General features: G+C 39.3%; 1 protein-coding gene across 2 annotated transcripts; it reads right to left on the bottom strand.

Moving 5' to 3' along the window:
• Positions 1 to 5,431: 5,431 nt before the first annotated feature.
• On the bottom strand, positions 5,432 to 21,093 carry cenpi (centromere protein I). 2 transcript variants are annotated; one of them, XM_063486027.1, is made up of 20 exons: positions 20,784 to 21,093; positions 17,143 to 17,280; positions 16,542 to 16,660; positions 15,863 to 15,970; positions 15,635 to 15,683; positions 15,446 to 15,492; positions 15,117 to 15,206; positions 14,898 to 15,029; positions 14,406 to 14,549; positions 11,891 to 12,011; positions 11,529 to 11,623; positions 11,264 to 11,381; positions 10,966 to 11,030; positions 10,680 to 10,789; positions 8,148 to 8,283; positions 7,652 to 7,776; positions 7,124 to 7,172; positions 6,463 to 6,681; positions 6,066 to 6,107; positions 5,432 to 5,899 (listed from the first exon to the last, which is right to left on the bottom strand). In XM_063486027.1, the coding sequence occupies exons 1-20, from the start codon at positions 20,944 to 20,946 to the stop codon at positions 5,765 to 5,767; spliced, it is 2,205 nt and encodes a 734-aa protein (XP_063342097.1). In that variant the 5' UTR covers positions 20,947 to 21,093; the 3' UTR covers positions 5,432 to 5,764. The 2 variants fall into 2 exon arrangements, with proteins under 2 accessions (XP_063342097.1, XP_063342106.1); XM_063486036.1 differs by having other exon boundaries at positions 6,463 to 6,678.
• Positions 21,094 to 22,590: the final 1,497 nt, after the last annotated feature.

Below are 22,590 nucleotides of genomic sequence, written 5' to 3'. Positions count from 1 at the left end.
AGTGCTGTCAGCTAACAAAGCTGCCCTAAACAAGAAGACACAGAAGTGGCGATCAAGGTTCCACTTCTTACTGATGTATATTCACCTTCTTCTTCTTCTTCTATACTGTCACAGATGACATCTCGTCCAGTCAGATGGTCTCACATGTTCTCTGCATGCAAATGAAAACCTTAAACTGAAAAAAGATGACACAAATGTAATTTACAAACTACGAACTGAGTGGATTTTTGTTGTTTAGTCAAAGCTGGTTTTCATGCTGTGCAAGGAGTAGTATGAAATGGTTTCATCTGACTGGAGGAAAATGAGCCCTTATGTCTGCAGCTATGATATCTGTGTGCAGATTCCAATGGGATTACAGTACATTATTGCTAATTATACTTATGTAAAGATGAAAGGCAGCCCACATTAATGTCACTTTAAATACTGAAAAATTAAGTCACAAAAGTGCCATTGCTAAAGATATTCAGTCTGGCAGCATGGAAAACAAATCACTGAGGTCCTCATCTTCCCCACTGGAAAGCAAGGTGATATCAATAAGGTCAGAAATATGGTCAGTGCTAATAAAATCACAAAAGCACTCAGTTCAGCTCTACTCCATGAGGTACTATTGAGGTCTCAACCTGTAAATTCATCTCAATGTTCCTCTTTGTAGAAAGAAAATACGAGACCAGACTGATTATTCATGATCACAGCATCTGAATCTGACCTACAGTCACTTGTTCATTGTAAACAAAGAAAAATCTTCTGGATAAGAATATGCAATGTCACTACAGCACTTGGTAGGTTGCTAATTCTTAACGCTCTGCTAGAGTTACTGGAGACCCGGGGCAGACTTTAACAGAGGATGACATTTTCAGATCACTCTCCTGAATTAAAAAAGGAGAGAGAATAAAAAACATGCCCGAGACAATCTTTAACACAGTTTGCTCCCTACATAACATTATAAATAATGCAATCCCGAAATACATTCTTAGGATTCATGAGAGGAGATTTAAACAAACCATGAAAGGCATCAGCTCTCCACTTGGATTTTGGATTAACCTTGCACCCTCCCAAAACTGTGAAAAGTTGTACAAATCAGAAGGAAAAAAATGCTAATTCCCAGCCAGGGTTGGTGTGCTATTGAGCATGGATGCATGGAAATAAAAGAATTTACAACCTTTTACAATTTATCCATCACATGCTGTTGAGAGTGTCAAACCTGTTAATGTAGACTTCTAAAAAGGATAAAAGTCAAATGTCTCAAAAAATTCCCTAAAAGTAATGAAATTGTTTCTGTTTGATATCTAAAAACGAATGCATAAATGGTTCTAAATGCTACTAAAAGCATCCCTAATGGATTAACAACTGTAACAGTTGTGATTCACTGATTGAATAAGATAGCTTTCCAAGAGACTGTACAGCCAAGCGGTTGTAAATGTGGCCAAACCAATTGTTTGACACGAATTCAAATCCACATATTTGCATGCAACATGACGGCTGGTGTCAGGGAAGAGGTACTTCAGAAGTACTTCAACTGACAGGGCTGCGAGTGCGTAGCAGACATAAAAGGTTGGGAACCCCAACCTTTACATTATCTGACACGAGCGGCAGTGGCGCCGTCCTCTCCAGAATGAATGAATGACATTAAAACAGGAAGACGCTGAATGATTTAATCTATATTCCGCTGAAAACAGCTTGAGGGAGAGTGTTGAAAATGCATAACATGAAACATGACCAGCAGGCATGTAGAAGAAGAAAGGCGCTGAAAATAGAACACGCTCATAGTCCTTTTAGAGTCTTTCACAATTATAGTTCATCACTGCGTGGACCCTTAAGAGTTCTGCCAAATCTGACTACAAAAGAGAAGCACACGATATGTGAGCTGCTAGGGCATATGCTACCATTATTAAACCCGCTACGTGGATTTATTTTTTAATATTACAGATGTTTTGCAGCTGTGCTCAAGATCAAAAGCTGTGCAATCCTGTCATCAAATCAAATTGGATTTCGAGAAAGAAAGAAAAAATCTGATGGGCTTCTGATAGCCTTTGGGCTTGGAGGAAAATGCTCTTTCAGTGTAAGTACAGGAAGATTACTGACCATAAAAATGCTCCAAGTGAATGCAGATTGATATAGCTGGAAGGTCCTGCAGAATGACAACATTAAAGTCATTTTAAGATGAAATTCCTTTTCGAGATAGGATGTCACTCCAAGCCCTTTTGGGAGAGAAATATTGTGCGGCTCTTTTTCTTTACCAGCAAAATAAACCATTTAAAGCTCAGAGAGACATTCAGTTTCAACCTGGGCTGGGCCATGAATAAGAGTTACCGGGCTTTATGATCACAGATGAAAGGAAAAGAATAAAAGAAAATATCACCGGCCTTGTAAGAATGAGGGAGAGCAAGGCTTTTGATGTTGAAAACCAAGATTTTTTTTATATTTAACTGATTCTTAGAATAGCCATCACAGCCAGAATGTGGACTGTGGACAGTGATAATATGGCAGATATTTTTGAGGCAATACTTAAAAGAACCAGTCAGTAATAATGCAGAATATCCATAAATGAAAACTGTAAAATTGAGGCCAAAATATGCCAAACGTGTCATAAAATCTAAAAAATAAACTTTAGCGTAGTTTATGTTGACACCTGTCAGTCAGCTCGGGAGTAAGAGCGGGTTCAGATGTCATTTAGTTAGTGGGGATTTCATTTGGTTGACATTTGGGTTTAAATATAGGCTGCTGCTGCTGCTGCTGCTGCTGCTGTCACGTCCACGGAAGCGCACAGGATTACCTTCCTCTCCTCCAAATATATTCCCTAAATTATCCCACACTGTGTTGCATTCTGGGGCCCTGAAAAGAGTCTCGGGGCTTAAGACGCACACCGTGTAATTGTAACCATAATTACTCGCGACATCCAGAGTTCAAATCCGGCTCAACACCTCAGCCTGCCATCACACGTCAGTCTCCACCCATACAAACTGATGAGGCAGAAAAGCCCTATAAATTTTTCTTTCTTTCTTTTTCCCTGCAGAAAGCGACACTCGTGAGGCAACTTGCAAGGGAAGAAGAGAGGGATCTGACAGGCTCTTTTCCTGTGAGCTCCACAAAACTAGCGCTGGGCGCACACTTAATCACTGTCTTTGAAATTACTTCCTTTCCTTCGCAGTTAATGAATTGATAAAAATGTGGTCTGTGCACAGCCTAATTCATTCATTCATTCAAAAGAAGAAGAGGTGAGAAAAGTCAAAAGAACAGTAGAGGTTGCCTAAACGCCCGACACCTTTTGATCTGGCAGCTCCACCGGTCAGAAGAGCGCGTACACTGTGCATACACAGGTTGTAGTCCTGAAGCTCATCCGGCAAACCTCATCCATCACACAGATGTCCTGTTTTAAAAATACATCTGGCAGACTGCGACCAGGACGATGGCCAATACTCAACTGCAGCAGCACAGCCAGTCTCCATCTCAACACGCACAAGAGTAACCCAAAGGCAATTTAAGAAGCCAGTTACTGTCAACACCGCGTTCCTCTGTTTGCTCTGAATGTGAGGGTAACCGCTTGAACACATTTCCTGCAGTAATCGCTTAAGAAGAAGAAGAAGAACCCTTGAACAACAATCTTACCTTTCTCTCCCTGGAGCGAGGATTTGGCTCAGCTTGGACTGACACGGCTCAGCTGCTGGCGAAGAAGCCGCTGAAATAAATGAGGTACTCCAGTGGATGCAGCCGCGACATGAGCTGAAGAAAGTGAGGAGAGCAGCAGCGCAGAAGATTTGAAACGGCGGAGCAGCGCAGCGCTGTACCGGCGGCGGAGTCTGTGCCTCTGACGCTGACATCAGAGGGCTGCTTTAAGGTGGCTCCGCTCGTTCACATCAGCGACACGGCACACACGGGGAGGCTTCCATGCGCCCGGTTTAACTATCGCAGTAAAGATTATAAGCTGCGAATAAAATTAAACTGTAATAGAAAACTTGCGTTGTTGGAGGTGAGGTGGGGGATCGGTGGGGGCTGAATGGGAACCGTCCAAAAAGAGCTCAGGAAGTCATTTAGCGCAAGGTTGAGAGAGAGCGCGCACAGCTCCGTAACTCTTCATCATTTTACAGCAAACCCAAAACTTCAGTCAACCCTGGAAGATGTGAAACAAAATTCTGAGTTTCGGTTTTTCCTTCCAAACCAGTTCTGGGTTATGTCAGCCACAAAATATCAGCAAACAATGAGCATAAACATTTCTGTTGTAGAGGTCTATAAGTACGGAAGGGATGGCGCACTTCTAACATTAATGGAGAACTACTATGCTCATTTCCAGCCTTATATTTTATTCTTGGAAAAAAACAGATTTGCTTTGCATGATCAACAGTTAAAAAAAAAACCTCACTCTTAAAACCAACTTTTCTCTGATTGGCTGCCCCTGTCAAACAGAAGATTTGAACAGCAGGTGGGCGGAGCTTCTGCAGTTGGAGTTTGCCGTGTGACTGAGAGGGCCACATTAAATATATCCCCACTAGAATGCCGGTTTAGCTCCTTTGGTGGAGCAGGTGACCCATATGGCAAAGGCTAATACAGACACCTGGTTTGAATTTACCCTGATCAGTCCTTCACCCAGATTTTCTATGTTATTGCAATAAAGGCCAAGAATCTACCTTAAAAAAAAGGATATTTCTCTCTAAACATTCTGTAGAACAAACCATAGATAAACTTAGCATTTAGAGGATTACTTTCATATAACCTGACCTTATCATTCAAAACCTTGGCCATGTTTATATCAGTATCTGGGCTGCAAAGGTACATATGTGAAAGAAAATATAAAGCATTACAGATTTAAAAAGCATTTAAAGTAGTGTAGAGCTCAACACACTGCACCATGCACAGGACTCCAAGGATGCAACCACGGGGTTTGAGTCAGTGGTTTTTCATTTCCTCGACAAATGATGAAATTAATAATTTGTTGCATACCCAAGATACACTGTGCTTAGTTCGAATTTTTTTCCCAAGGGCCCACTTGAGCTCAGGCAGTTCTCTGAATATCTTTCAAATTATCCTGCAAACTGGGTTCTATCCAACCTTCACTGGGTATAACCAAAACACTGAAATTAAAAAGAAAAAAAAAAAGAATTCAGCATTGAGTATGTGGGAGTTCTTTTCAATTGCTTTTAGAAATTATTTTCTTCAATAAACTTACAAATTATCCTGAAATGAAGAAATGCGGACAATATACACACACGAGCACAACAGAAGTTAAACATTCAAGATTCTGAGTAAGGATAAAATAGAAAAAGAAGAAACTTCAAGTCCATGTAGTGGTTTTGTTTTGTTTTAAAGCATTTTTAAAAAAAATAAAAAGACAAGTAGGCTTGTCCAGGTTGGCTCCTACCAAAATTAGACAAATACCATTTTATAATGGTGGACTAAAATTCACCAGAAAGAAGCAAAACTCAGGGATTTAAATTATTTTAAATAAACTATGAACTGTGTGTGCTGTGTTGTTTAGAAACAACAGGTATTATTTATTTGTATAAAAAGGAAAAGTCTTACACTTATTTATTTTTCAAGAGTGCAATTAATAGGTTTTGCAGCTGATAAGCTGTACAAGGGGGGGAAAAAAAAACACATTATGCCATCATTGTTAAATGTACAAGACTATAAGGACAGATAAATGTATTTACATAAAAACTACTGGTACACTTGGAAGAGGCGAGGGGATAAATATGTACAAGTCTTTTTTTAAAAGGCGGGGTATAAGAAGCGAGTTGGCGCGTTTTTCCTTCTCCGCCGGGTTCAGCTTCTACCTCTGCTGTGCGTCAACCTGACCATCGTCTGCTTTCAGCTGCCAGCTGATGTTACTCTGAACAAAATGTTTAAGGCCGTCATAGCCCTGAGTGAACAAATACTCCAGGTACCAACTCCATGGCTTGGAGTGCTGAAACACACACACAGACAGAAACATGTCAGGTCAGATTGCAGACATCTGAAGATTTGTGTGATCAAAGATGTCTCTATTAATCTATGAAACATGACCGATGCACATCAAACTACACCTGAACTTTATTATAAATGCAGGGAAATGAAAAGGAGACCTCTCATACCTTTATGGAATTGAGGTCCATGTCCTTTTTCCCCGGCCAACACTGATAAAAAGAGAACATTAATATTTATCGACAGCCAGCCTTGGTGAATCTCACAGGATCACTGCTGGATGATGCAGTTGGACCCAACCAAAAAATAAAAAAGGTGCGTATATTATTAAACTTGATGAAAAACCCCATCTCACGCTGCACTCATTAATAATAAAATCTCCTTCTGTATTAATGCATCATCTGCGAAAGATACATTAACACCACATTTAGCTGGTCTGTAAGATGATTAACCGCGCTGCCTGCTGATTCAAATTCCCTGTGCGGTATGAAAATAAGCATGGGTTTTACTGTAGCATGTAGCATGTAGGATTCAATCCAAATCAAGACACAAATGACGCACACTCACCTTCTGGTGAAAGTTGACCGCGTAGCTCATGAAAGCGGGATGGTGGACGATGTCGAAGCTCGACCCGTATTGTGGCACGTTACTCTTGAGAAGCAGCTCCTCTCCCAGCTGTACGCCCATCCCTGGATGAAACATCCTGGAGTTCCACAGGCAGTTGACCATGACGACAACGTAGTGGTTGAATTCACGGAAAGTCTGGCGGCTGATGTGAAATGCCTGCTGAGAAGCACATTTCAAAAGGAGAAACTAAGAAAGTGGAGTAAGAGTATAGCCGAACTACAGAGATCTGATGCTGTGATGATTAATCTGAATACCATTTACAAAGGCTGTTTTACTTAATAAAGGCTGCCAATGACATTTTCAGGCGCACATACTGGCTTGCCTGACATGTACTTTCAAATTCGCAGCTCACAGTGACTGCTGTAATAAAGAACAACTTTAAGTTCACATCTGAGAAGATATTAAAGTCACCAGGTTTAAGTAGATGCTTGCAGACTCCTAAAGAGCTTTACTATTAAATCTACAAAAGTGAATGAAGGGGCAAAACACAGAGAGAGCACCGACTAAAACATTAAAGCAGAAAATTAATGTATAATATTGTTCACATGTAATTACACATGTTCAATTTCATATAACAAAAACAATAAGCATCAGTCTTTACCTCTGTCACTTTCTCTTGGCTCTTGGCTGATGTCAAGTTCACTTTGTACCTGATGAAAATAGAAGAAAAATAAATAAATAAATAAAAGCAATGGACCAGTGGCGTCTGTGATCATAAATCACTGCACAACAGCCAGTTCTCTATGGTCAGTCAAAACACACCGTGCAATTATGTTTCACTTTTGGAGTCATGGCTTTTTACTCTTAGCTTTGGTAAAATTATTTTAAAACCCCAGGGTGTACTCAATTAGTTAGGCTATAAGGACGTGTGTTATTAAAGCCTGGAGTTATAAATGATACTTGAATTCCACGTAAGGAAAGAATCTGAAGAGGGCTTTAGTGTATTGCCCCTTGGCCTCCATCATTAATAATGCATTAACATGCAAGTTCAATTAAGCCATTTGATTCCAATTCAGTCCCTTTATCAAATATGTATAAGCAGCATATGACATACTACATTTAGGGCATTGCTAATGTATGCATTAAGATAAGCTTATGGCAGCTTCCCATAGAGGTGCTGAGCACCCACCTGTGCATGATGTAGGCCAGGCGGTCCACGCTGACGGGGTCAGTGGCAAACAGGGCTGGGTAAAAGACTCCAGCTGGAGGCATCACTATGAGGGGGAGGCCATACTTCAGAAATGTGTCACAAACCTGCGGGAGGAGAAAAACACAAACACCCACAGAGATTAAAAACGTTAAAGCAGAGGCTCAGACACAGAATATGCATCTCCGCTGAACCTTTTAGAAAGAGTGTGCTCTGCTACAAGTTGATTTTTAAAGCTGTTCAGGGAATCTCATGTTCTCTCCCTCTACTTGCATTTTGCTAAATAAGACTGGGCTTGTGTTTTTAAGGAGTCAGACCCTACAAATACCATCATTCTGTAAGGTAGGGATGGTGAAACATCGAGGATTTTTTATTTTTTTGTGTCACTATATAGAGGCAATAACAAAGCACAAACACAGATTATGACAAAGCTACAAAACAGATAAACTCATTAACTCCAGCTTCTTCTTCTTTTTACCGTCTCATAGAAGTCCAGGACGAAGCTGAGGAGGAGACAGTGACAGCTTTCAAGCTGAAGGCCCACAGAGGCCAGTCGACCCACAAAGTGAATCAGCTCCATCACCGAATCCTTAAACCCCGACAGAGTCATGTTTCTGGAACACAGGGCAAAAGAGAGTCACTTTACCCAAAACTGATGTTAAATGACACCTGTGACAACATTTAACTCATGTCCTTTGAAACTTCGTTGCAATTTTTCATATAAAAACACAGGAATCTATCCAAAGCAGCTCACTGCAAACACAAATGACAAACACTGAATCAAACAGATATTAGGAAAGCGCACACAAACACAATGCGTGATCAATGATTTCTTCAATGAGTTGTACACTGGGTAAATACCACAGGTGAACTTGGAAATGGCACTGAGTAAAATGGATCTTTCCACTTACTGAAGGCATTTATTGCAGGATTATACATGTGATGAAGCTCAGGCATTTAAACACAATTGACTCGTACACCACCCTTCAATTTGGAAGCTAGAAAATCGTTTCCCTGGATATTAAGGTGGCACTTGTTCCCAAACAAATTTCAAATAAAGGACTTGTATAAACGGGCTCAAAACCCAAAGGGAAAACATATCAATAAAGACTTCCGCCTGATTTGCTTTAGCTGCCAGTGGATAACAGATGGATTCAATTCAAGATAAATAGTTGCAACATATACAAATGTCAGTTGTCTTTCACGATTTAACGTAATCAAGAATTTTAAAAAAAAGTTGCAACGAGAGACTTGACATTTAACTTAATTTGCCAATAATCAAAATTAAAACTACTCTGTTTTGTCCTTGGAAAAAAGTAATTAGTCAATTAAGGCACAATAAATAAAAAGCCAACTTCTATGAGAAGGCATTTCGTGACACAAAGTACAAGTTTCAAGCATCAAGAAAGCAGGAAGCAGATGTAATTTTGTATTTAGGTTATCATATTTGGCACTTTAAGTTCTCAGAACATGGGTGTCTAACCAGATACCGGCTATGTATTACATTACTTGGCCTGCAGGATGTGTCATTTACTCCCTAATAAACTTAAGTTTGAGGTCTGGCTTCTTTCTCTTTACAGTTCTACCAATATTCAAAAAATCCCATTTCAAAGCAACAGTGAAAAACTATATCATGGATATTTTTTTTAACTTCTAGGCTGAAAATCTATAATTCCATATTATCAGGTTATTCTAAAGGCTCTCCAAATCTAGGATTACATTCAAAATCATTTACATACAAAGCCTTGAATGATCAAATTACATCATCATATTTTAAAGACCTCTTAATAATTTCGAACTTTCCTTTCTGATGGAGCCTATTGTTATGGTTTAAACCGAACCATCCACTAGTTATACTTCTACAGGCTCAGGCGAAACTTCCCATGATGTACTGAGAGTTTTGTCTCGATACCTCTTTTTTCTTTCCTCTACAAATTTCTCACTATTGTAAGCCATTAACTTCTGTCTGCACTCTCCTGTAGTTTGTGTTTTGTTCTGTTTGCTGTTCCTGGTGTTTGTATTTTCCTCTGCCTTGTCTTCACCAGTTGGTCGTGCTGACAGTTTTTACTTCCACGAGCAAAGCCTGTAATCCTGGAGAAGCTACGGAGAAAACAACGGGGTCTCAGAGCAGGAGCTGTTCCAGCGATCATCGTGGAGAATGTGAGGTGTTTGGACAGTACTATGGATGAGCGCGGTGAGCTGACTGAGCCCCACGGGGGAACACAGAGAGTGGAGTTTGATGTGCTTCATGGAGTGTTGCAGCGAGGCACTGACACACTCATACTTCCCCGACCACAGTGTGACTGTACCTGGATTCAGGATCTTTCAGGCGGACAGGGACATTTATCTCCAAGGTAAGAAGAAATGTGGAAGGGTTGAACTAGTGATTGAAAAGGGGAGTAATCCTGCACATGTTACTGCACAGGAATGTTTATCTGGCTTGAGTAATGAACCACTCGCTGTTGGAAGGTGTCCATTTCACTTGCGTAGGGAATTTGTCATTACTGATGTCTGCTGTCTGAATCAACACACTGTTTGTTCCCTCCATCAGCTGATGCCGAGGTCATCCAAATGACTGAGGATGTGTTACATGGATGTTGATAATTAATGGATCGTGACCTCTGCATCGCTTACTGGTTATGCAGCTGAACACGTTCTATAATATCTGAAACAAGGGAAGATTTTTACCTCTGCATACCACAATGCTCTCCTTAGGGAATCGTATTAGATTTTCATTTATTGGGGTCTTCACGGTTTTTTGGATTTTCTATTCAACATATCTCAGATTTTGGAATAAATCAAGTGGCTGTCCCTCCCTGAGCCCGATTCTGCTGCAGGACTCTGTCTTCCTCCCTACTTTCTACTGCATGCTAACGTCAGATTGCTAAATCATCCAGGTTTTCTCTCTAAATTCTGCACCTTACAGTATTAATTCCCTTGAAGTGACTGTTGTTCAGAAAACACTCTATATACCTGGAACTGAATACAACTGAACAGATGTGAAACTCACATGGACGTGTGGCTGTTGAGGCTGATGTCCAGGTCGTCTTCCAGAGCATAAATGGAGTGCCAGGTCAACCACTTCAACAGCATATTGTTAAGACACTCCACCAGTCCACACTGCAGAGATACAAAGATGAAAGAGAGAAAAAGAACCAATTATGCAGCATGTTAAACACTGAACCATACAAAGGCTTTGTTGCGCTGTTTTTCACTACTGCATTTTTTTTTCTATTAACTTTGAACAGTAATGGGAGCAAGTTTGATCTGTTTGTGTCTGCGAAAGAAAAGCCTACCTTGAAAAACAGCGAGGATGTGAAGAAAAGCTGCATGAGAGGCTCAAACAGAAGCCTTCTGATTTCTGAAGGGGGAGACAAAAGGTCACTATTGTACCTGATGTACAATTCAATGCATTACAGTTCCCTACATAAAGGACAAAATGACAGCTTGCTGTGATTTTATTCAAGTGCACGACAAGGTCAGAGAGAAAACCAGTGTTATGTAAGTGTACGTTGACAGACATAAGGAGAGAAAATTGAGCTGTGAAGAAAAAGACGGTCATAGAAAGCAGTGATCTGTGGAGGTAACACTCACGGGAACTTGGAACAACCGGAATGTTGCTCAGCAGGCCGAGGATCTGCGGACGGAGTAGTGAGCCGTCCCAAACATTCAGAAATTTATAGAGGAAAACCTCTGAACTGGAAAAGCCCTCCTGTTGGAGAAAATTATGATGTGAAATAAATCTTTGGCTCAGCTTTGGTACACAGCACGTATCAGGTACGCGTGTGGCGCCAGGTTAATGAGCATCAGAAATAATGACAATGTTAGTGAGCTGTGGACGTCGCTATCAGGGGCTCACCTGCAGAAAGTGCTGTGCAGACAGCAACTTGTTCAAAAACTGGAGAGCTTCTTCTGAAGTCTGACTGGGTCCTCCATCGCCACAGAATAAAAACTCTTTAAAAAATACAGTCAAAAAGGGTATTTACTGAGTGAAAAATTCAGAGCACTACAAAGAGGACAGCAGGAGATTTCAGATGCACTGCATCTTCACACGGAGACATACTCTCATATGTCTTTAAACCCTTCTGTAAAAGAATCCCTTTAACATGGCAACAAAGTTATGTTGGGGTTCAGCTCAAGGTCAGCTCTGCTTTTCCTCTAACTTCTAGAAAGAACATGTCACAGCAGTTACGTAGTGTGTAGTGTGTGTTCCCGACTTACCTTCATGAAAAGCGTAGCCTAACCAGAAATTGAGGCGAAGGAGGGCAGACTCATCCTGCACACAGTCCAGGTACTGCAGTGCCAGACTGGAACCCAGCAGCGAGCCCATCTGAGCAGGCAGCTGGTGGAAGCAAAAATATGATTAAGAAACTAAAATAACCAGAAAGACACATAAAGACAAACAGGTACACAGAAGCAAAAAATAAATAAATAAATACAGAAGCTGAAGTAAATAAGAAGAGAGTAAGAACCAACAGATGCTCGTGTCCTTGTCACAGGGTTGGCCACCAATCTAATTTTAAGCCAGTTCCTCGGTATCTGGTAATCCCCATAATGGCAGTACTGGGACACTTCTTCCACCACACTGGATAGTTTATACAGTCCCTTATTGTGGCTGAACAGCTGCCTCTCAATATGGGGACTTTGTCAATTTAATACACGAATTAGAATGAGAGAACGACAGACTGTAAATGGACACAACTCAGCTCTTCAGTAATTATGGAGCAACTGTATCGTTAAACTGAGAAAGCACCATTCTGCTTTTGACAACAAGAAAGCCGGCCGTGAGGGAAATAATCAATGATCCTTTGTCAATGCCGTTGCTCAATAGTTTTATGAGGGAAATTGATTGTACTCATCTGTCTTTCCTAACACGTGGCAAAGCACCACTCTCCCTGCCATAAACACATTTGGCACCAACGTCCTCCAAGCCTTATTGTCCACGTTTGCTTTGTGGGCAATGAAAGAGGTGAATTTATGTAGCATGACGCATAAAACCCTGCAATCCATTTAAAATGACTTACATTGGTTTATCAGGTCACTGAATCTGCAGGGCAAATAGACATTTATGGAGAGGCCTCTCTAAATGACCATTTGCTTTGCAACTTTGTCCAATGCATTACTCAGATACATCTCCACTAACATCCCTTGCTTTCATTACTCATAAAGGACAAATAACACGCTGATGATATCTGTAAAAATAAAAAAAAGCAACAGCCTGTTTAAAAAACAAATGACAAGCGCTCTGCTCATGAAGTCAGTTTGTGCTCTAATATAATAAACAGCCACAGGCCACTTAAGCTGTGGTTTCTCTAGGACAAAGTTTTTAATGGCCAAGCACAACGTACTCATACAAACATAACAGTAACACAGCGCCACCCTGTGGTCCAGAGGATATATCACAATTTAAACACAGCTACTAAAGGGAACAAAATTCTTATGGACCAGTCAGACTTGAGGTGTTGTGCCATTTTGCATCAACAACATGTCTTCTTTCCCACTTGTGAAAATAAATGCCCAAAATACGCATTTAGATATTTTTACTCCACTTTCTCTACTGTTTAAGCAAAGTAATAATGTTGGATTTTGTGTATGTAATCAAATGGTGAAGCTTCAAGTGTATGTTTAAGTAAAGAATTTCTTTTACTAGTACATTATAATTGTATAACATTCTATAAATACTTGTACTCTGATCCAGAAATCCTCACTTCAGTAGCATATCCAAACTTTTCAATTTGATATCTATGCGCTGAGTTTTTACTGAGTCACTCAAAGCCTGGTGAACTGGTGACTTAAATGTGATTTGATCCAAGATCAGGATTTCTTGCCAATTTACACACATAATTTAACTGGCAATGCCCAGTTTGCATATTTAAACATAAAAGAATTACTAATACAAAAAAAACTTTCTTTAATGTAAACAGTCACCTAAGGAAGTTGGTATTTTTGTTTTGTACCTTATACGCCTGTCATGAGACCCCTTAAAAGGACTTCTCTTTCTCTTCTGCCTTTCTTGTGAACCCGCTGTGGGGGCTCAGCATGAGATGCTGCATCTTTACATATATATTCCTTATGAAAAAGCCTGTTTAAAGCCACAGACACGGACAGCTGGAGTCCTCACAACAGAGTATTCTCTCCTGTTTTACTTCTTCCAAGTCCACTTTAAACTTGCTGCCTGGGCGCATGCATAGTTGGCGAGTTCTCCATGGATGAGTTCCTTGCACTCACTCTTCAATGGCAAAATTTACATGACAGGGACCCAAGCAGTCACAAAAAGTATAAAACCCGTTTAAGCCACAAGTTCTTGCCATCCATTCAAGTAGCCAGTGTACTTTTTCTAAAAGTGAAAAAGTAATTTTCATTATATATTCTCTTTTCTCTTAATTCCATGTTAGTAGTTTAGATCATAGATTTGTCTTTTGCTTTACTATTAGTCCATCCTGAGACCGCAGTGTTCCTTTGACAGCTGTCATCACTGCTGGTGTTTCATGGTAGTTAGGAAGAAGGGATTCTCATTTTCCTGCTGCATCTGATTTACTGGGACACTACAGTGGCCATGCATCCTAGAAAAAAGTACCAACTAGAATACATTATATTCTGTTGCTGAAATGATTTACAGCTGATCTGTAAAATTGAACTAGATAAGAGGAAGCAACACAGCGAAAGATCAAGATGCCTCCCCAGTGTCGGCACTCGACAGATGCCGAACTCTGAGATTTATCACAGGAGAAATTACCTCTATGCGATGCATATTTTCCAACAGCTGAGCAAAAGAGTGGAGCTCCACCAGTGGGACCACCCTTCTGCTGGAGGACTGCTCAGACTGAGCTTCTTTGTTCAGTGCAGGAATCAAAGGAGGAAATTCCAGGTGGCAGTGTTTCTAAGAAAGAAGCAGAAAGTAAAAAGCAAAGGAGTTAAAATCATGATAAACTGCTTGAATACAAATAATTATATATTTCCTTTGACTAACAGTTCAAAACACAATGATAATGAATGGAAGGAAAAAAAGCATCAGGCAGCACAAGAAAATGTACTGTGGTCTAACATTTCAAAGTAATCAAGAAAATGATCTGCAGTGTAAATCTGAATGAAAATATGCCAAATTTTCTTGCTGGCACAAATAAAGTACAAACTAATGTGAACCTCCAACAAATGAAAAGCTGGGAAGGTACTGTCAGGCAGCAGTAGTAGCTGACGGTTGGCTACAAACCCAATAAAAGATGCATACCCTTTTTCTTGGGTTGGTTTTATCCTTGTTTGTGAAGACCAGACTGATGCTGGAAGCGCCTTGCAAACCGTTCCTCTTCTGGACAGCAATCAATGCTGATTTCCAGGGAGAAATGTGGTTCTTAAACCCACTCTGCAACAAAAGATGAAAACCACCATGTTTGCTTTGTTTTCAAGAGAATGGTCGTATTCCAAGACCAAGTATGTTTTATGTACAAACCTTCATCCGTGATGGAATGGAGAGTGTCACCAGTTCAGGGCAAAACACTTTGTAAAGTGACAGTAGGTGCAAGAGGAAAGGCTGTCTTCCCTGAGAAGAAAACAATAAACATCAGCACATGCAATCAGTCCCATCTTTGTACTCTGCATCACATTTTTTGTGTCTTTCATAATGAGATACGCGACAAGGGCAACTGGAAGGGTAACTGTTAATGGGAAAATTGTGCCGTTGCATTTCTGCAATTAAATTCCAAAATGATTCTCACACTGAAGAAGGAAATAATGAAATTCACTTGATTAATGATGACATCAAAACTGCAGGATGCTTACCAGTTTAGATTGTAGTTCCAGTAGCTTCCTGACTCTGAAGACTCGCACTACCGCGACAAAATGAGATGTTAAAAAACCTCAGAAAAGTGATGAGGAAAAAGGTGAAACAAAGAAGTAAACTGAAAAAAGGGGGAATAGTATTTTCATAGTATAGGGATCTGATTTCAAGGATAAAAATATTTGGCTTACCGCTTTCCTTTCGGGTCAAAAGGTACAAGAGATGGCAGATGAAAGGACACTGAAAAATTTTGACAACATGATTAATCAATTCACACCTTTAAAACATAACTATTTATCTTGCCAGCTGTTAAAAACACAGTCTAGCTTAGTGAAAAGCGTGCCTGACATGTGTAAATGCCATTAGATTTGTCTAAACAGTCATTTCAACCCATTATTATAAAGATCGCCAGCACTTACCAGATTTTCATCTGTGACAAAGTTGAAGATGAAGCCATAAATTGCTCGTAGCTGGTCCTTTGCATCAATCATATCAAATACAGTCAATACCCACTTTATGAAAAGAACCTGCATGGAAGAGAAGTAAGTTTGATGATCGTTAATGTCACACTCTTATTAAATAGAACAATGAAATTATGTCTTCAGTGTGACCCCAGGAATAAACAATGCATAAAACTAAACAAGTCTGAACTTCAAAACACACCAGAAGAACTTCAGAAGTGGAGTATTTGAGCCTGAGCTGTATTTTATTATGAAAATTGGCTGGTATCTCTTAACTGCTCCTACATCTCACTTCCTGCACTTTTCAGCTGCTCTTTGGAATCCCAAAATAGACCTTGTGCTAATTTTAATGTGGCAGAGCTGAAAAGGTGGACTTGGTGGATTTACAATCATTATACTAAACAGACACGACTAGCTCCAGTGACTGCACTGGAGCTCAAACAGAGCTGCAACACAGCCAGACTCGCGCGTTCCCTGGACAAATATTCTTCCAGACAATAATTAATGAACAGAAAATGAGAAGAAGAATTTAGGCACATCAAACAAAGTTTTTCTGCCCCAAAAGTTAACTGAATCCCTAGAGAAGGATTGGAAGTTATAATATTTCCTTTAGTGCAAATATTTTACGTGCACTTACTTGAGTGCTGATGGGCATCTTGCCAACGCTGAGCCAAACCACTGCTCGAACAACAGCCTCCTGTGGCACCACAGAGGCAGGAATCAGACACTTTAGCACCCGGACACATGCAGAAGTCCCTGCACAAAAAATTCAGAGCAAAATTTATCAAAAGAAACCTTAAAGAGTGCAGAATGACGTAATATCAAAGACATTACCACACATTTTTTCACACTGTCCAAATGACAGTACAATTAAAAGAATGAAACTCACATCACATCGATTAGAAATAATAATTCTTTATACTGTATAAACCATACAATTAATATTATATTACTATAAAGATCTTTTCAATCAACCTTCACAATATTAAATTGTGGAAGACTACAATAGATCTGTTGTGCTTATGCTCTCTTTTTCTATTGACAGTACAAAGACCGGCAGGCTTGGTGAATTGTTGTTTTCAAATCAGTTAAGTGTGAAAAGTGTAACCAAAAGAACATTTGCTAGGTCCTCAATCTGACAGACTCTTGCTCTCTACAATTCTGTTACACAAGCCCATCCTTCCTGCTGGAAATTCCCCAATTTACCCAGTTCGAAGCTGATGCAAAGACAGTCTTACCCATACGGAGGCTCATGGCAAACTCCAGCATAACAGAAACTGCTTCTGGGGGAAGTCCCTGACTATAGGCCACCTTTTCCACTTGCACCAGGTTCTTCTCCAGCTCATCATTCCCGACAACAGGAGTCCCTGCTTCAACTACAGGGAGGAGAGAGGTGACATTGTATTAAAGTGTGTACATTTATATAAATGGAAAAAACACTTACACTGATATTTCCTAAGAGACTTCAGGAAAGACATGATTCTAAATTGCCCATAAGTGTGAATGTGAGTATGAATGGTCTCTATGCGTTAGCCATGCGACAGACTGTCGATCTGTCCAGGGTGTACCCTGCCTCTCGCCCTATGGTAGCTGGGATAGGCTCCAGCCTACCCTCATAAGGATCAGTGGAAGAGAATGGATAGATGGATGTAAACAGTTTTATGTAAAGAAGTGACTTGCAGGGTCTTAAAATGGAACGTGTTAATGAGCTGATAAGCAAACAAAACAAAACAAAAACATAAACAAAACAGTTTCACACACTAGAGTAAGTCAGCAACTTTGATATCGGATGACAGGGTATGAGCTGAAATAAACAGTTTGCTTCATCAGACCCCCCCCCCCCCCCCCCCCCCCAGAAATACAGTTTATTACATGTTTACTCACTGCGACATAAAAACTGTCTGTTTTCGCAATTTAGCTCAGTGTTAAATCCATCATCAAATATTCACGCATTTGCTGGCTTCTCATTAAGAATAACAAAAACAGACTACAGCGCTGCTGTCATCTAGAGTCAAATCACAGAAATAATTTAGACTTTTCTTGGTTACAAGGACATAGGGGGTTATTTAGATACAACACAGCTCCAGGGTGAAAATATTTGTCAGATTAGTTAAAAGTAATAACAAATTAGTTGGCTGATGCTAGACAATGTTTGATGCTTTATTGCTTACATGCTAAAGTATTTAATCAGAAGGTGTGTGGTACATTCCTTTTTCTGCATTTTCAAGAAAATAACAAAAAATACATTACAAATGTGAAGACAAAAACAACTAAAATGATCTGAAATAAAACATCCAAGTGATGTCAGTCTCTTGAATCATTTCATCCTTGAATCCTTTTATGCCAAGCTGAAACACTATGTACACAATACACTTTGGCTTATACGTGTTTATGGTATTTTGCTTTAAAAACAATTTATCAAAATTCCATTTAATTTTGAGGAATTTTGAGCATGCTGAGCAATCTGGACATCTTGTGAAATTTTCAACATGTACTTTGGAGGAAAAAATATATATCCTATATATCATTATGTCCTTCTTCTCAAGTATTATAATTGTTAAGGCTTTTGATTACCAGTTATAGGCCCTTTTTGGATTAATTCATCCAATGCCTTTTAAGATTTTTAATAAGTTGCAGGAACCAGGGTCACTGTAGGCAAGTTATTCAGGAATGCATCACTAACAGTGCCTTTAACCACTTCATCACTAGTACTAAATAGAACTAACATAAAATAACAAGAATAAGAACACAGATGGTGAAGATATGGAAGAGAATCCTGGATGAATAATTAACTCATATCTAAATATTTATGAGATATAATTTCTGGAGGGAAAAATAAAACAAAGAGTCATAAGAGCACAATTAAAGAAATATAAAGACTCCTGAAAATCACATGAGATGGTTCAAAATTCAATACGGCACAGTTTTTCAGTCCTGTTGTCATTCACCACGAATGTTCAAAGACATGCAAAAACCAAATCATGGGAAATCTACTTGAACTGGAAAGAACTGCAGCTCCACATATGCTTTCTGGTTAAGAAATGCTACACTAACGTCTAATCGGCTAAAAGACTATAATAAAGGTTGCGCTCAATTATTAAAAATGATGAAGTTAATCAAATTTCTGACATGTAGTAAAGCATAATGTAGTGTGTTGAAAGCCTTTTTACCCAGTTAAAGTTACTTGTGACTGTCGTAGGTCTATACTTTCCTGTTCATGTAAATACTGGAATGTTTGTGTTTTCAACGCTGGCTTAATACTAGGTCTGACAGAAGATTGCTTACCCATCAGTAACTACAAGTTACATCACCACTCCATTGACTGCAAGTGATATTTTAGTTGAATATTTACATCTTAGGTTGTTTAAAATAACTATAAGACTCTTCTAACCACCTATTTGAAGGAAATCCTCCACATAAGTCAACAGATTTTGAAATACTTAGTTCAAAAGAAAGCTGTCAATCTACTATATTTGTCTGGGTTATTGATTTAATGCATTAACCCTGTAGCAAACAGGTGGTCTGTCCAGGGTGTACCTCACCTGTCACCTTATGACACCCGGGATAGGCTTCAGGCCCCGTGACAATGAATTGGGTAAGCAGACGATAAATCGATAGATGCCCCAATGGATGGTTGGTTTAACCTTTTCTTTATAACACATAAATCTTTTAGAACAAATTAATCTATGTTTTCACTGAGACTGTAAGAATAATAGCCCTGTGATACAGTTGTGACTCACTTGCTGTCAGCTATGACACAGAAAGGGGCAAGTGGTTAAGGAAATGATTGGATGAGATGGATAGTAAGAGTGACTATTTTTCCATCTCAATTCAGCTAAACCTCTCAGGTCATGTATCAACTTTTCATCCATGATTTCAGGATGAATCCAAGTCGCTTCAAAATCCTAAAGCTCTACTCCAAATGCTCCCTTTTACATATGTTAACATAAAATATTAGAAGCTCTTTAAAATGTGCAGCATTCCAAAACCCACTGTGATCCCAGTAAGTATGACAATCACCTTTCTGGCAACCTCCTTAAAAACTGAACTGCAGGAGATTCATAAAAGTGGAAAATATTCCAGAGCTGTATTATCTGATTAGACAGCACGCGTACCCTAATAAAGAACTATATGTTCACCACATATAAACATCAAGGCCATCTTCATTGACATGAGCAGCAGTCAATTAACTTCTAAATATGGCATAACTACACCCAACCAAAACATGCTTAGGGGACGTGGGAAGACGTTTTTTCAAAATAAAAGACTCTTCGTTTATGTAGATTATATTACTGCAAAAAATACAGTAACAAACTTTGGGTGATGAGTAGAAATTTTAATCAAATCCAATGAAATATATATTTTAATTTGTTTAGCTCACAAAGATTATGACCGACTTAAAATTGCTTGAAGTAGAGCTTCGAGATAATACGAGTCCCATAGACGTATTAGAGTATTTTCTCACTCTTTCTTGTTTTAAAAGAATATCCATGCAATCAAGTGAGAGGTTTAATCATCAGAATCAGAATACTTTATTGATCCCTAGGGGAAATTATTTTTCGTTACAGTGCTCCATTATAAACAAGCGAGCTTGCATTAGCTGACCCCTTTGTGTTTTGGCACGACACAATGCCTGTTACCTAACAGCCAAAGACGCTGATATTTTGGCTTCCCCGGGGTCCCAATGCTAATACATGGGAGGCGTATGCTAGCTAGCTGCGTTAAACGCCACATTAAATACAAAGGTAACGAAAACATACACTTTTTTCAGGCCTCGTTGGATTTTCTCCATCTGTTTTCTGCTGAGGTTAAACACTGGATAGTTAGTAACAGTAACGCCACAGCCTGTTGTTGGGCGGAGGTTTATATTTAGACGTACCGTCAGAGAAGTATTTCAGAGCTAAAACAAACGGGTCCTCCGCCTCGTTCTTCCTCCTCTCCTTTTCTGCAACTCTTATACTTCTGTTACCGCTCCGACTGGACACAGATTGGTCGCTTACAGACGATTGGTCTGAATCCGACAGATTTTGCGTTGCTGCCATCTCTACATTGCCAAAACTTAAAAACACGGTAACCCCCTTCGTCTTCGGCCATTCAAACAAAACTCAAATCATCCGCGCGACCGTTTGCCCTGCGCTTGCGCAGTATGGGCTTCCTGTTCTGTTGCTTCGCGGGAGTTGTAGTCCTTTCGTCTTCCACCTCGCTGAGTGCCGGTCGGTTATTCTGTGCCTAATAGTCACTGGTGTAGATTTGTTCTTCATAATAAATGCTTTACATTTTTAATAAAGTGATGAACAGAATACAAAAGGTGAAGAGACCGGTCAGATATCTTAAACACTCTGTGAACAAAGAAGCTGACACTCTAAAATTACTCATGTATCTATGGGTTGCATTTATTTAAGAGCCACAGGCCTAAAAAAACTGGACCCTATTTTGAGAAAGCAAAAATAATGCTGTGTGTTTACCCTAACTGTATGCATAGCAAGCCACTACTGCTCACTCTGTTTTCAATCCATTATATGTTTGTAAAGCACATTTTTTGTGAAAATGCAGTTTACATTCATATGACACTTATAAAGAACTACAAATTACAGATTAATTACAGATAATGAACTTAAGGAGGGTTAGAAGCCTTCACATCAACCTAGCAATAGCTGATATATATGCTATATCAGTCTTTTAATTTACTTTTGTGCTCACAGCAAAAAATTTCACCTCACTAATGAAGTTACATTTTAGCACCTCATATCTTGCCAGCCATTCTTGAATCCTGTAGCCTTCAAACACTTTGTCCAAAATTAAATACCAACACTTCTGAGTCTTCCTACATATAGACACCAGATCCTTAGTTGAATGCAGTCTACAGTGGGAGGACAATATCCCAGATGTATACAATCTTTTTTTTTTTTGTAGAATAAAGCTATTTTAATGCCCTTCTTGACTCAACTCCAAAGGGATTTATTTCTCCTCCCTGTATCAAACTTGGCATCTTTTGATTGTTTTAGGCAAATCTGTAAACCATTACAATATAGATCATCTCACATATATTCTGTGGCATAATTTCCATGGAATATTGATGCTTAACTAATTAATGTAACAGCCATATTGGACTTTATGGATTGGTTAGAATATTTTTGATAACTCGCCCTTTTTCCAGTCTTTTCCAAAACTGGCACAGAAAATCTTCAGATCAAGCCTTGCAGAAATCAGCCTTGTCAGGTGGATTTTTTTTTTTTTTTAAATCTGTCATTTACAATTTAAATCAAAAGCACAGTCGACACACATCAAGTGGGACTTTGTATGAGCTTTTGGAACAAAGATCCTAGCTCATCCCAAAATATCAACATGGCAACCACAATAACAGCTTGTGAAAGTGTGATGCTTTAGTGCCTCCTTATTTATCCCCTTCAGAAAAACATCCTTTGCAAGCAAAAATAATGCCCTCCTGTAATTCAGCAGCAAACCCCAAAATGCTATGTCTATCCTGAATATTTTTTTTCATAGTTATATGTATCTATGTTAGTAAATATGCCTGTAAAAGACATGTCCATGTCTAAGAACACACAGGGCAAAGGATCTAAGATGCCTATGCCATTTTGCAGGGATTGAATTAGTTTTCCAGAGATCATATTATATTTCATTTACCTAATATTTTCTTCAGTATGCCAGAAATCTCAGCTACAACT

This window comes from Pelmatolapia mariae, linkage group LG2 (assembly GCF_036321145.2).
Source record: "Pelmatolapia mariae isolate MD_Pm_ZW linkage group LG2, Pm_UMD_F_2, whole genome shotgun sequence".
Lineage (NCBI taxonomy): Eukaryota > Metazoa > Chordata > Actinopteri > Cichliformes > Cichlidae > Pelmatolapia > Pelmatolapia mariae.
Note: the sequence above shows the minus strand (reverse complement) of the source record. Positions and strands in the feature narration are given on the sequence as shown.

Excerpts from the sequence above, each read along its gene's own strand:
- cenpi (XM_063486027.1), bottom strand. The coding sequence starts at position 20,946 with ATGGCAGCAACGCAAAATCTGTCGGATTCAGACCAATCGTCTGTAAGC. Across the intron at positions 16,661-17,142 it reads TGCCATGAGCCTCCGTATGG|GGACTTCTGCATGTGTCCGG; the intron begins GTAAGACTGTCT and ends TTTTTTGTGCAG. Across the intron at positions 10,790-10,965 it reads CATCCTCGCTGTTTTTCAAG|TGTGGACTGGTGGAGTGTCT; the intron begins GTAGGCTTTTCT and ends GTATCTCTGCAG.